Source organism: Mangifera indica, chromosome 16, assembly GCF_011075055.1.
Source record: "Mangifera indica cultivar Alphonso chromosome 16, CATAS_Mindica_2.1, whole genome shotgun sequence".
NCBI classification, from domain to species: Eukaryota; Viridiplantae; Streptophyta; class Magnoliopsida; order Sapindales; family Anacardiaceae; genus Mangifera; species Mangifera indica.
The window spans coordinates 448,155-462,178 of NC_058152.1; the positions used below are offsets into that span (position 1 = coordinate 448,155).

At 33.4% G+C, this 14,024-nt stretch overlaps 1 protein-coding gene across 2 annotated transcripts; it reads right to left on the minus strand.

The window, feature by feature from the left end:
• Nucleotides 1-1,579: 1,579 nt before the first annotated feature.
• LOC123198858 (zinc finger CCCH domain-containing protein 44) lies at nt 1,580-9,360 on the minus strand. Of its 2 annotated transcripts, none has more exons than XM_044613654.1 (10): nt 8,735-9,360; nt 8,410-8,489; nt 7,995-8,182; nt 6,627-7,581; nt 6,358-6,485; nt 5,190-5,249; nt 5,056-5,106; nt 4,778-4,848; nt 3,910-4,049; nt 1,580-3,800 (listed from the first exon to the last, which is right to left on the minus strand). In XM_044613654.1, the coding sequence occupies exons 1-10, from the start codon at nt 9,160-9,162 to the stop codon at nt 1,960-1,962; spliced, it is 3,942 nt and encodes a 1,313-aa protein (XP_044469589.1). In that variant the 5' UTR covers nt 9,163-9,360; the 3' UTR covers nt 1,580-1,959. The 2 variants fall into 2 exon arrangements, with proteins under 2 accessions (XP_044469589.1, XP_044469587.1); XM_044613652.1 differs by having other exon boundaries at nt 3,895-4,049; nt 8,735-9,356.
• Nucleotides 9,361-14,024: the final 4,664 nt, after the last annotated feature.

A 14,024-nucleotide genomic window follows, 5' to 3' on the forward strand; every position in this document is an offset into this window, starting at 1 on the left:
ACGCATCCGACGACTGGGAGAAAATTTCTTCGTCTGGGAGAAGACGATCGATCGACGCATCCAATGACTGGGAGAAGCGATCGATCGACACATACGAAGAACTCTTCACTACGCACTACGCATCCGACGACTGGGATTCGTCTTCCCCGACGAAGTTCTTCGTCTTCCACAGCTTCTCCGACTCCGATCGGGAGTCCAAATGAGAGGAAAGAGATCATCGGAAGGAAAGGATGCTTCGGGAGGGAGAAGTCGTCGGCAATGGAGCCAGAGATGTCGCCGAAGATTTCAAAACGAAACCCTAGGGTGAAACTGTGATTTTTTAAAACTTAGGCTGAGAGAAAATTTTAGTTTTTAAAGTTTAAGGGGGCAAAATAGATTCTATTTTAGTTTATTTTTAATATTATAAAGAAAATAACGATTTTACCCTTATTACCATTAGAGTTTTGTTAAATCTAACCGGTCATAGGTGGGTGTTTGATGTTTCCATAGTTAAAGGGTGGAAACTTGAAAAAATATCAAACCTTGGGTGGGAAATAGTCATTTGGCCATTTTTTAACCCCTGTCCATGGCTTATTTATACATTTGCCCATCTTTCGTTATTTTTTTCCATAATATGATGGAAAATGTACTTTTATAATTAATTACCTAATATAGACAAAAATATATATAATATATTATTAATAATTATAATCTCATTATGAAGTGTTGAATTAGATTTCATCCATATAAACTCAAATCATAACTTATATCAAAAAAATCAAGTCTTTTTATACCTTAAGAGTTAACAAAATTAGTAGAGTATTAAAATTTTTACTGTAAAAATTTAGATTCAAGTCTCTATCATATTAACTCTAATCACTATACTTTAAATTTACCTATTTAACAAATATAGATAAGATTCATGATTATCAAAATAAAAAAATTGAGTTTAAACTCAAATAAAATCAAATTCAAATTGATGAATGAGTTAAATTCAAACTAATTCAAATATTTACATTCAAACTAATCTAAAATTGAATTCAAAATCAAATTACTTTTGAATCAAGTTCAAGTCTTTAATTTTATAAATCAAACCAAATTCAAATTTTGATTTGTTCAATTTGTTAATCCCGATTAGAATTTTTTTTTTAATTCAATCCAATCTCAATTAGATCCTCTTTTAGACTTGACCCAAATCAAATGGTGCACTGTCAGAAAACCCCCTTTTTGATACTACATTAGAAATACATGAGTAGGTGAATTTTTATTTTGACTTGGGACTACTGATAAATTAATTTGAAAAGCCATTTATTCTTGTGTAGCTTGCCTGCCGGTAGCCGTGATCCTCGGGTTTATGGTAAAATCTCCCGAGCATAGACAACAAATAACCATAATGCAATTCTAAAAGTCTAAAAACCCAAATTCATCCAATACACCATCTACAGCTAAGTTGAGTCGAGAGAATGGTGGTTGGTTAGATCTCAACTTAATAGCATAAAGACATAGCTTGAACTCAAGCTTGGTTCGACAATAATCAAGTTGAACCTAACATGACACAAGCCAACAAGCCAATCCACGGCAGGTCATTTGCAACACTATCTATAACACTAGATTATTCATGTAAATAAGGTAAACAAAATATACAAATAAATGTTCAAATTTGGTATATGATTACAATTACAAAAACCCTATAAATTTGATTTTGTCCAGTCCCAGGGAACATGTAAGGAATTGAAAGGAATTAGAAGCCATCAATACAGCTAAAAATTAAATATTTAGCACAATCATGGGCCATGACAATTGAGTTGTGCTACTTAAGCTTCTAAACTAATCCCAAAATAGATTTCTGTATTCTACTACTTAACTAACTGATATACTTGCTGCACTGGTTAAAATTGAGAGCATTAACATGAGAAACTTTCCGAAGATGAGCCATGAATCCCATTACTAAATACCACAAAACTACAGTTAAATCCTAAATCATGGGTGAAAGTAACTAGAAGAAGATGTACCATCTTTGTGGAACCCGTTTCCATCAAATTTATAAACTTGCTGACCTTTGGGTGTAAGTCCAAAAGATGCGCCTCCATTTCCATCATGATCCATTATCTTTCCTCCTCCATTCCCATCATCATACGTTGGCTGCCCATTCAACACTGGCCTACCACTACCAAAACTTGAATCCATGGAATCAACATGAAAGTCTCTTGGACTATACCTAGGTTGGCTTCCCCAGATGCCTAGATTTCCCCACTGATTGGTTATCAAATCATCATTCATAATTCCTTGAAACAACCCTCTAAATCCCAAGTCTGCATTTCCCTGCAAAGCTCCCTCACTGATATTTGTAGTTTCAGTTCCAGACCTCCAAGTGGTGTCCATGGTGGCCATCTCCCAACTTGTCACAGGAGGTAAAGGCGGCGAGAAGTTTGAAGCTGCTTCACATTGATTAACTGAATCATCACTGGGGGGCTTTGAAACTTCTTCCAGGATCCCCACTTCATTACTTGTGGAAGAACGCCCAACAGAACTTTTCTGAAGATCAAGAACATCCCCCTGGGATATCCCCTGTGGCTCCTCGTTCACAGGTGACCGAGAAATAATTTGTATATCAGTACCAGGGCTCAGGGAAGTACTTCTGCCTGTATCAGGTCTTGAGCTTAACCCCCTCAGAGGGCTAAAACAATCATTTTCAGCACCACAGTGCAAAGGTGAAGTCGGAGATGCTACCCCATTAAGCGACCGCATTGCTTCATCAACTTCTGCCAAGAGCTCTGAAACAGATTCTTCAGACCAGGCAGTGAATTCCTCAAGTTCAGCAACCACAGCTGGCTGCCAACTAGAAGCATTAGATGCAGGGTGGGATGAAGAGGAATGATCACTGGGCACCGAAGTTGGTGTAGCAGCATGATCATTTGGCACTTCAGTCTGTTTTCCGATAGATGCTACCACAACATCAGACTCCCTCTTGTCTAACGGAGGTTTTGCTGGAGAAGGGGAATACCCACTCCATTTGCCAGCCACATCAGGTAGCTGTGGTCCACCAGCCACTGGACTGGATGCTGTACACCTAGGCTTTTTCATTTCAGAATCTTCACCCAGCACATGACTCTGATTGGCGGTGGAGCTGGGTAGATCAGAGAACTCAACCTCCTGATTCTGATCTATCAATTCAAAAACTTTCACAAAATTCACTAGAGCAGTGTTATCCCAGCCATTTATACAACTATCTATGGGTGGAGATCTTGAATTTTGCTCAAATGAATGCCCCAATTTGGTCTCACCCCCATCCAGGCGCATTTCACACCCCTGATTTTCCTTTACAAGCTGGGACTTCTCCGCCTGGTCTGCAATTTCACAAGAATTCAACAAAGCCACAAAAGAAGTGTTTGAATCCCAGCCATTTGAAGCACTATGAACATGTGGAAGCGTACAGTTTTCTTCAGAAGATGGAACTTTAGTGCCCTTGCTGTGGACCTGATTATTAGCGTGGCCCTCACCAAAGGCCTGTTGGTCACAACAAATTCCAATATTCATTCGACTCTCAGAAGCCTTATCAAATCCCCCATTCAAAGCATCCGTTAGAAGCATAGAATCATCTTGCTTTTGATCTGTCCTCCATACTCGCAAAGTAACAGGGAAATATCCACTATTATTCCATTTACGCAGCTGCGCAATGGAAAATGGTCCCTGACTCTTTCCATTGGGATCTTCATAGTACCATGCATTCTCTTTCTTAAGAAAAGAAGGTTGCATAATACCCACAGAATTTGATGTTAGAAGTTTTCCAGAGGCAACCCCAGAAACTGATTTAGGATTAACTGCATATATAACAGCAAAACTATCATCAAAACTAAAAAGAGGAAAACAAATTTTTAAAGATTTCTTCCATATCAATATGCAAATGCCAGAGACCTGATTTCTTCTCACCAAAATCTCCAACATCATCTTCAGCCTCATAACTCGGATCCATGTGTGGGTCAATATGTACTACTTCCACTCCAAGAAGCCTGTGCTTGTGAGTATCAGGAGAGCTCAAAAGCTCTAAATTCTCTACACATTCTCTGACTGTGCAACATTGTCAAGGAATACTAGACAATGTTATACCAAACTGGATTGCATTACAAGAAACATAAAACAGACAAGAAGGTGAAAGAGAATATGACAAAAAAGAAAGCCAACTCTCCAAATTTTAAAGCCGGATACACCCCCTTTGAGCTCCAAAGAACTGTATAAGGTTAATGTTTGGTAAAAAAATATTAGTTATAAAGTCTGGGAAACATTATAACATTGTTATTCCATATAGCTGAAAACTTGTTTTTGAGGCTTTCTTCAGTTCTAAATCATTATTTTAAAATTTCAACCATTTTATTGATTCAGCAAAATTTAGTACGACTTATCAATATCTTGTCATTTGTAATTTTATAAAAGAATCTCCTTGGTAGATGTGTGAAATTATGGTTCAATTTGAAATAAGCAAACATTTTCCATCTGAAGCACTCCGGGTAAAAATTTACGCTTCCTACATTAATTAGGAAATTTAGAAACTGATTTCTGATTCTCATATCAAAGTCTTCTAACAAAAAAAATATTACCACAGAATTTATGTAAATAAGTTATACCTAAAGGATTTTAGTATGTTGCCCAAAAATTTTTTAACTTTAAATTTGCACAGATATTTACCTGTTTAGTGATCCGAATACAGTGAAATTGAGGGCACTCATTGTGTCCCATTAAAAATTCACAAGCATGGAAAAAGCTCAGATAGGTCCTAATAATATTTAGTAACAAAGGATATTCATTTTCATGTCCCTTTTCACTAGCTTGATCACGGAGATGTATATGCTGCAGTTTCTGTGCTTCCAGTAACTAAAATGGAGAATCAAGACAATACGAAAAAAGTATGATTAAAAAAGGCAAGAAATTTCAAATTTTTAATTAAGTGATAAATATAAAAGCAGAACATTGCATAAATATTGAAAAGCACCAAAAATGAATAGTTCCATACAACAGCTAAGCCACAAATTAGCATTATAACTCACAGATATGCATGGGTATAAACTGCTAAAAACTTACATCATCAATTCTCTGTGATTGTAATTTTAATGCTCTCTCCAGAATCTCTCCCTACAAGAATGCATACATCTTTCAGAAACGGCAGTGCAAATATCAAAGCTCAAAAAGCATACATGAATGGTACACAGAGTTACCACTGTAAAATGTTTCATGAGTCCACATTTGATGCTCTGGCGTAACCGTCTGCATTCATCCTGGGAAACATAATTACACATCAACACACAAGGAAATCCAGTGTACTCCCCAGGGAAATAAGATCAGGTTGATAGCATTTACTAATAAATGGTAAAAACCTAGCAGTGCATTTCCTATGGTACCTATCGTAAGGTACCTAACAATACCCCAAACATTACAAAGCTCACTAAACAGACAAACAATTGTGCAAATATTGACAGTAGATGTCATATTAACAAATAAATTGAGAAAAATACTTGAGAAAATTTCAAGTTAATCATGATGCATCTAATACTCTACATGGTGACCTAGAGAATCTCAACGTCTTCAATGCATTATCATATGTTGTGCCCATATTATTATGTAATGCCATCTTCATGGCTCTCTACTAAATCCTCAACTGTCATGAAACAAATTGAGTTTTCCAACAGGAAAAGCAAACCTGCATGAATAAAATGAAATATGCTTTAAATATACTCTAGCTTCATATGTTTAAATGTATGAATGTCAGGCAATGAGTGACTTTAAGCAAGACTGCCTAAAACTTTAAAAAAAAAAAAAATACGAAGTTCAGCAAAACATTAAACATCTAGGATGATTTGTCGCCACAAATGCTTCCACGATTATAACCAAATTGGCTGAGTGAGAATTGATTTAAAATTCAAATAAATGTAACCAAATGATAGAATGTGATAATCATCATAGTTGTGTGCAACAAATATCTGCACCAATGCCTAAAACTACAGCCACACATAGAATAGTAAGTACCAGTGATGTTGACTTTCAAGGTTAATTAATGGAGTCCACTCAACTCCTAAATTAATACAATAGACACCATGTCCCGATCAGTGTAGCTAATATTCCAATGGAGAAGTTCATTTATCTTATTAGGTCTAGAAGTATATTCTTATGAATGGTTGAAAAAGTTCAACAGCGATGTCATGATTTTTTTTTTATAGAGCAGGATGATGCTCAAACCATTTTGTTTCTCATTCACATGAAGAAAACCTCCAAAAGGTAGAACTGTCATTTTCCATGTATAGAGTGAATCCAATATGCTTGGAAACTCCGAAAGCATAATCCTTTTAATAAATAGGAAAGATGTACACAAGGGTTACGTTATAACACCTCAGAGAACTCCTCATTTGAAATCGCATCAATCGGAAGCAAATCACTCTTTTTCAAATCTTGAACTTCTATCATTAAATCAGTTTTTCTGTCTCCAATTACATATGGTTCAGCTGCCTTGGTTGTACCTGTACACAAAACCCTCAAAAGGTTACAACTTTGTAGCAAGGAAAGTTTTCCAGTGTACAAAATAGTACAGTTTTTAATATCTCTTTTAACTTTAAAAGGCAACTAGGAGCTTTGATACACACACACACACACACATTTACCTGTTACTCTAACAAGCCTATGCATATCTTGCTTTGGATCAGTGCCATTTATCTTTATCCGCACTATTGATCCAACAACCTTCTCTCGAAAATTGTCACTCTCATCGATAAGTTTCTCAGCAAAATTACGTTTCAGGTATACCAGGTTGATGTTGTGCACATCAATTGCTGCATATCCATTAGGATCCATAATAGCTTCTTTATTACTTTTACATGTTTTACGCCTATTAACATTTTCCGATATTAATTGGTCATCATTTTCTGTGTCATTCTCCATCTGGCTAGCAAAGGCATCAGCAACACCTATCATTGTTTGACGAGTCTCTTGATCAAGAAAGTGTGCCTTAAGAATCCCAAGCATTTCAATATGATCCACCCTTTCTCTTCCTAACAAACCACGTAGTCTTGAGTCACAAACAACTAGACACTGCTGATTAGGATCATGTAAATTGTTTTTCTTCACATACTCCTGCAGAAGATCATGGACTTCTGGTGGGGTTATCTTTGATGTATCACCATTTTTCATGAAAGCAACAAACTCTAAGAGACTATCCGTTGCCCATTTTGGCACCTCATGTGGAGAGGTTCCTTCATCACCACCTGATTTTTCTGTACTAAGGGAGTCCGGCTTGTTAAGAAACTCCAGTAGGTTCTCAGTCTTTCTCCTCTTAGCATGATTTGCTTCTGCATTGCCAGAAGAATTTTCTGAACTAGCGCATCTGTTAATATGAGGTGCAATAACATCACCAGATGATTCACACTTAGAAGCCATAAGAAAAGATCTATCAACTTCAACAGAACATTTTCCCTTGAGACTGTTAATAGAAGGTACATTCCAAGGGTTTTTAGCTTGGGTGAGCTCATCCAAAGTTAAATTTAGCTTCTCTTTCAAGCACACCCAGTAAACCTTGAATAGATATTCCCAGCTAGTTTGATCATCAAAATCCACCTGCTCCTGAACCAGGGAAAGGGAAAGTAAACAAAAGGAAATGAGACAGCCAAAAACCGCTATATGAATACGGTAACCTTGTAAAAAAAGTTCAAAGTTTCAAATAGATGAATAAAAGGCACTGGAATGCAACCCAATCTTAAATTACATCCACAAGCTATAAGAACAACAACAGCCAAAAAAATTTAGAAAGAAACCGCATTAGTAGTTGCAGATGGAAATTAGGTATAAACTGATCAAGAACAACGATAGCAACCCAAACAAGAGCAATTTGCAATGGATCCCAAAAACGGGTTCTTTCTTTTAAATATTTGTAAATTACCATTTCAAATATTACCAAGTTAAGAAAAAAACAGCTCACACAACAGAGCAAGCAACTGTAAGTATCAAAATCCTCATAGGAAAGAAATTGAACATACTGATCCTTGATTTCGTAAAGCACTGTTTTCCATCATCATGATAGTTTTCATGCATGCTGCGCAAAGTCCTTTGTTCTCTCTTACACAAAAATAATCAGCATCCTTAATGCATCCCTTGCATAAAGAATATGTACAAGTATAGCAAACATAATGCGAAGACTTCCGACAGGTACTACAGATATGCCACCCTGAAATCAATGACACAGCTGGCAAATTAATAAATGATAAATTCCAAAAAACTACTTATTAAATAAGGAGACAACAAATTGGTAACAAAGAAAAGACTTATAACAGCTAAAGTGAATTCTCAAGTAAAACAAGCATTCAAATAAACACAGCAAGACATAAATCGAAATACATTATACAGGCAAACATATAGAAATTATGCAATATTAATTAAAAAAAATAAACATACCACAGTTCCATTTAGCCTTTGAACGAAAGAATGCTTCGTCCCGCTTGATACATGAAGGATGGTAAGCTTTAGGACATCCCCTAAATTACCAGAACACCAAAAATAGATACATTAACAACTACCATACAAAATTCTAACTCTGGAAACCCTGGCTTTGAAACCCAGAAAATGATCATCATATAAACAAAATTTTAATTGTGTGAGGGAAAATTCTTCAGCTTACAAGTTAGGTAAACCAGATTGCACCAGAAATGTCTAATTTAGATTTCAGAAAATTCTAAGCAAGAAAGATGAGAGAAAAAGAAAGCCAACACTAGTTACTTACCTGCGATCACATAAGACCAGACTGCCACCATCGAAGCAAATAAAGCAAACATCTTCCTCCTCTTTCTTTCTCCTCTGCGACGGCGGTGGCTGACGTTTTTTGGGTTTGACCTGACTAGCTCTGGGAGGGCGTCCCCGTTTCCGATTACTCATTGTCCCAAACTTGACCTCTACATCCACCATACCACCAGCATCTCTGACCGTCAAGCCAGCATCCTGAGCAACTGCACCCTCCGGAGCTTTGACCAGCTGGGTACCGTTAATTTGCTGGATACGATAGCATTGACCGACGCACTTCAGCTCGATTTCCTTCGAATTACTCTCAAAACCTTTCTCTGCCTTAATTTCTGCATCTAAACAAAGCTGACCCAGATTGGAAACCTTTTCCAAAGGCTGACCATGTAACTGTTCCGACTGCTGTATTTCCATACGGGGAAAAATGAAAAAAAGAATTATCAAAATTGGGTGAAGATTTTGCTGATTGTGAAAAATTTGAGAGGAGTTCAGGTGAGATATAAAACCCTAGGTATTTCGGGCAGTGCAACGAAGGAGATGGCGTGAGAAGTCATTGTTTGTGTGTAAATTGAGAGACTCGTTAATGTTGTTTGGTGAATAAAGAGAAAGAAGAGGACGACACTTCTTGTTGTCTTGTTCAGATTGGAGGAAAGAAAAAAACAAAACAAAAAAGGAAAGAGAGAGAAGTGGGCTTGCGAAGTTAACTTGGTGGGCGGTGAATTTTTAGCCTTTTTACTGCAACAGTAAAGAGGAGCTGGGAGGAGGAATGGAGAAGGCAAGCAAGAAGCGTTAAACGCGGATATTGAGTGTCTGATTCTCGAAAATGTCTAATCGCTTCCCTGTCTTGACTGCCACGAGGTTCGTGGGTAATAGTACCAAGGAAAGCAACTCAGTTTCTGGGACCCATCCCTTTTTTTTAAACAGAATTATTTTTCCGTCATTGGACATACAAGTCAGAGAACGTTCAGCTTGAATAATAATTTACTATTAAAATACTGAGGGTTATTTCGAAACGAGGGTATTTAAAAAATTATTGAATATAAATAATTATTATATTTAATAAATTTTAATAGATATAAATAATTATTATATTTGATTAAAAATAATAAAAAAATATTAATAAATTATTTTATTTAAATGTTATTTTATATAATTATCTTTAAATATTTTTTATATTAATTAAAAATAAATTTATTTTTATATCAAAAAATTAATAAATAATAATATAATTATAATAAAATTAATATTATCTTGTAATCTTTTAATACTTAAGGTGAAAGTTGTAATCAGATTATCATCTATATTACTTATCACGTTAACATTAGTAATAGAAGATTACCATAATCTTTTATTATTGACAAACTAAACAAAATAATAAAATATAGATTACTAAAGTAATCTTTAAATTTTAGAACCGAACAACCCCTTAAACAAAACCTTTAGAATATGGTTATTGGTGTAATACTTATTTCATAAGCCAATAAGGTACATGTGAAAAAATAATATATATTATAAATTATATCAAATTATTATGACATAATATATTGTAATGTAATACATATTATTAATATCAATTTATATATATTTTAAAAATATCAATATAATATAAATGTATATAAAAAAAATTTAAATTTTTAAGGATTTTATAATATTTTTTGTGATATTGATGATAATTAAAAATTTTTATTATTTTATTATTAAAAATGTTTATCTTACAATATGATAAATGATGCAAAAAGTTAGAATATATAATATATTATTCGATTACAATGTTTTCAGATACTGTTAGGGTTATAAACAAGTTGAACTGCTTATCAGTTACTCACTAATCACAGCTTCACTCATCTTGAGCTGAGTTTGATTCGATTATTGTTGATTTCAATTCAAAAGGCTCTAGTTTAATTTTCGAATTGACTTCAAGTTTGTTATTGTTTCGCTCAATGAACTAATGAACTCACAATAAAGTTTAAGTATAATATTAATAAACCTTTAAAAGTTAAAATCTTATACTTATATTGTTTAAATCTCATTTTTTGAATCCCAACTCTATATATAAAAGGTAAATGATTAAAATATAAGTTAAAGGGTTTAATAATAATCTATCAAACTAAGTTTGAATTGTTCCTATCTTGATCTCGAATTTGAGCCAACAACTTTTTGGCTCTGTAAACTTGAGTTTCACTTAAATGTGACTAAATCAAGCTTGAGTTAAACAAAAATAAACTCAGTTCAAGCACCATATGCCCTTAATGAGGTAATGCCTCTCTATTTAGGGTGTGTCTAGTTTTGATAAGTTTTTATCACCAAAAATAATAAACAATTATAAAAATAAATTAATTACAATATTAAAAGTGTAAAGTATTAAATTGTTTTATAAATTTATATGTATAAATAATTATAAAAACACTTTTTATAATTATTTTTTGTGAACATATTGTAAAAATGAGTAGTAACGTGAAAGAGGTTAATCATAAATAAATCCTCAAACTCGAATTGAATTATCAAATAATAGCATAACTCTTACTCAAATTTGAGAGTTTATGAGTTTCATTATACTTATTTTCTCTTATTTTTCTTCTTCTTTTCTAGAGTTTTTTTTTTTTTTTAATTACTTTTCTTCTTCTTGAAGTTCAAGCAATTTTTGTTTAAATCATTTTTCAAACTTAATTCAAATCGGATTAACTTTTTAACCCCTCCACCCCAACTTTACCTCTTTTAGCAATAATAATTTTTAGTTATTGAATGGGTTGGGTTTGTCTTTTGGGGAGACAAGACAACTGTTCAAATTTGGGAGAATACAAAGAATGTAGTTGAATATTTCAGTCTAATCTGCTTTTGATTTAGTGATGTAAATGGGTTAGGTTCTTGACTTGATAGAGAATAAAAAAATGTAAATCATTTATTTATTTCTAAATAAGACGCTAATTAGTGATTACTGCTTTCTGACTCACATTTTACCGGTAGAAGTGGCAGTGGGCTGGCTGCCATGTGGCACGGCACATGAATATGTGAGTTATATCAAGGCTTATTCTAATGCCAATTATATTGAAACCTCATGAGAAGGCTTGTGAACATTTACAAAATAAAGAATAATTGAAGAAGGCCAAAGGACTATTTCCCACCTAAAATATGCTATTTTCTCAAATTTTTATTTTTTAATTTTAAAAATTTTAAATACTCATCTATAAATAATTAAAATTAATGAAATTTTAACCTTTTAAAATTTTATCTCTATTTGCCCTCATAAATTTTAAAAACTAAAAGTTTTCCCCCAACCTAAGTTTTAAAAAATCACAGTTTTTCTCTAAGATTTAGTTTCCAGATATCTGACGTCATTGTCAATGGTCTCTCCCTCTCGAAGCTTTCTCTCCCTCCAATAGTCTCTCTCCATCCATTTGAACACCTGATCGACGTCGAAAGAGGCGTGAAAAACAAAAACAAAGTTGTCATCTTTGTCTGGGAAGATGATCATCTTCCTAAAAGAATACCTCTGGAAAGACGAAGAGCTTCATCTTCCCCAAAGAAGCTCTTCGTTTTTCATGTCTTCTCCGACATCGATCGGGTGTCTAAATGGGTGGAAAGAGACTGCTAGAGGGAGAGGTTGCCGACAACGGCTTCTGAGATGACACCAAATATCTGAAAACTAAACCCTAAGGGAAAACTGTCATTTTTTAAAATTTAGATTAGGGAAAACTTTTAATTTTTAAAGTTTAAAGGGGCAAACAATGATTATATTTTAGTTTATTTTTAATATTATAAATAAAATAATGATTTTATCCCTATTGTTGTTAATTTTAACCAGTCATTGGTAGTTATTTGAAATTTTTAAAATTAAAAGGAAGAAACGTGGAAAAGTAGCATCTTTAATAGTACACACAAAATTATATTATTGATTTTAATAGTGTATTTTGTTTGTAACAATGAACTCTTACTTAAGTTAAACTACTCATTTTACGTTTAATAAAGAACAACATTTTTTACTTAGTTGAGTCTAAATCGACCAAACCAAATAGGATAAAACCCTAGATTTGGTTATTAACCCCACAACTATAATTCTTCATAACCAACTCTACAATATTACATCAAATAAGTTAGAAGCTTAATTTTGATACGCATCTAATGAATTAAAAACTTACACCTTTTTGTTGTTTGGTAACTCGTTTTTATCATTTAAACTAACCCTTTGAACCATTAATACGTATAGAACTCTGCTTATTACAGTTGTTTCACTCTAATCTTTGTTTCTTCTCCCTATTTTTGTGCAAGTTTTAAAGCAAAAGTGAAAAGGGAAAACAAATCATAAAAAAGAAGCCTTTCAAGGGTTATCATGTTCAAATGAAAGTAGTAAAAGGAGTTCAATAATTTCAATGATGACAGAGAGGACATTTTCCATTTTCATGAATTGTTATGTCATTTTACAACACCTAGGGTGGGTTTGCTTCTTTCATAAAAATGACAACTTTTACAAGGTTGGTAAAAACAACCAATTTATTTCAAGGTTATATTTTTCAGTGGCCATTTTTCTATGCCCGGCTGGCTTTATTTGGAGGACCTATTGAATTTGCGTGCAAGTTCGATGTCAATTGAAGTTGGGCACACCATATTAGACCAACAAATTGAAAGGGGTTTCACGTGGAAGCGTGTAAAATTACAAGTTTGAAATATCACAATGCAACATCGGCCTATCACCATGCTTGTATTTAATGTGTACTCAATTTACCCACAAATATTGAGAAAATAATAAAACTATATATACTCAGTTTAAAGTATTTAATTAAATATTTAAATAATATATTATTATATAAATTGATAATTTTAAATTAAGAATAAAATAATATTTAATTGCATGATAATATATTATTTCAGTATCCAATTAAAAATTTAAAACTAAATACAAATAATTTTACTTCTAAGAAAACTATGTGCAAACAAGTTATGCACATTTTATATAAACAAATTGTATAAATTGATATATGAGATTGTAATTAAGTGATATAATTATTTATTTTTTTATATTTTATAATTATTTAATTAAATATTATTATCTCAATTTATATAATTTATTTATTTATATAATATTATTAAGGAGTTTAGGAAGTTTCGGATCCAAGAAGCTAGTGCCAACAAACACCACAAATGAATGACAATGGAGGATGGGCAATCAATAAATTTTAAGCCTAAAAAGCCTTGCCTCTGCATGAGGCCCTTAGAAATAGTCGAGGAGGGCATCCATCTAGCACTATGGACAACAAGTGGTTCATGTAATAAATTGAGTG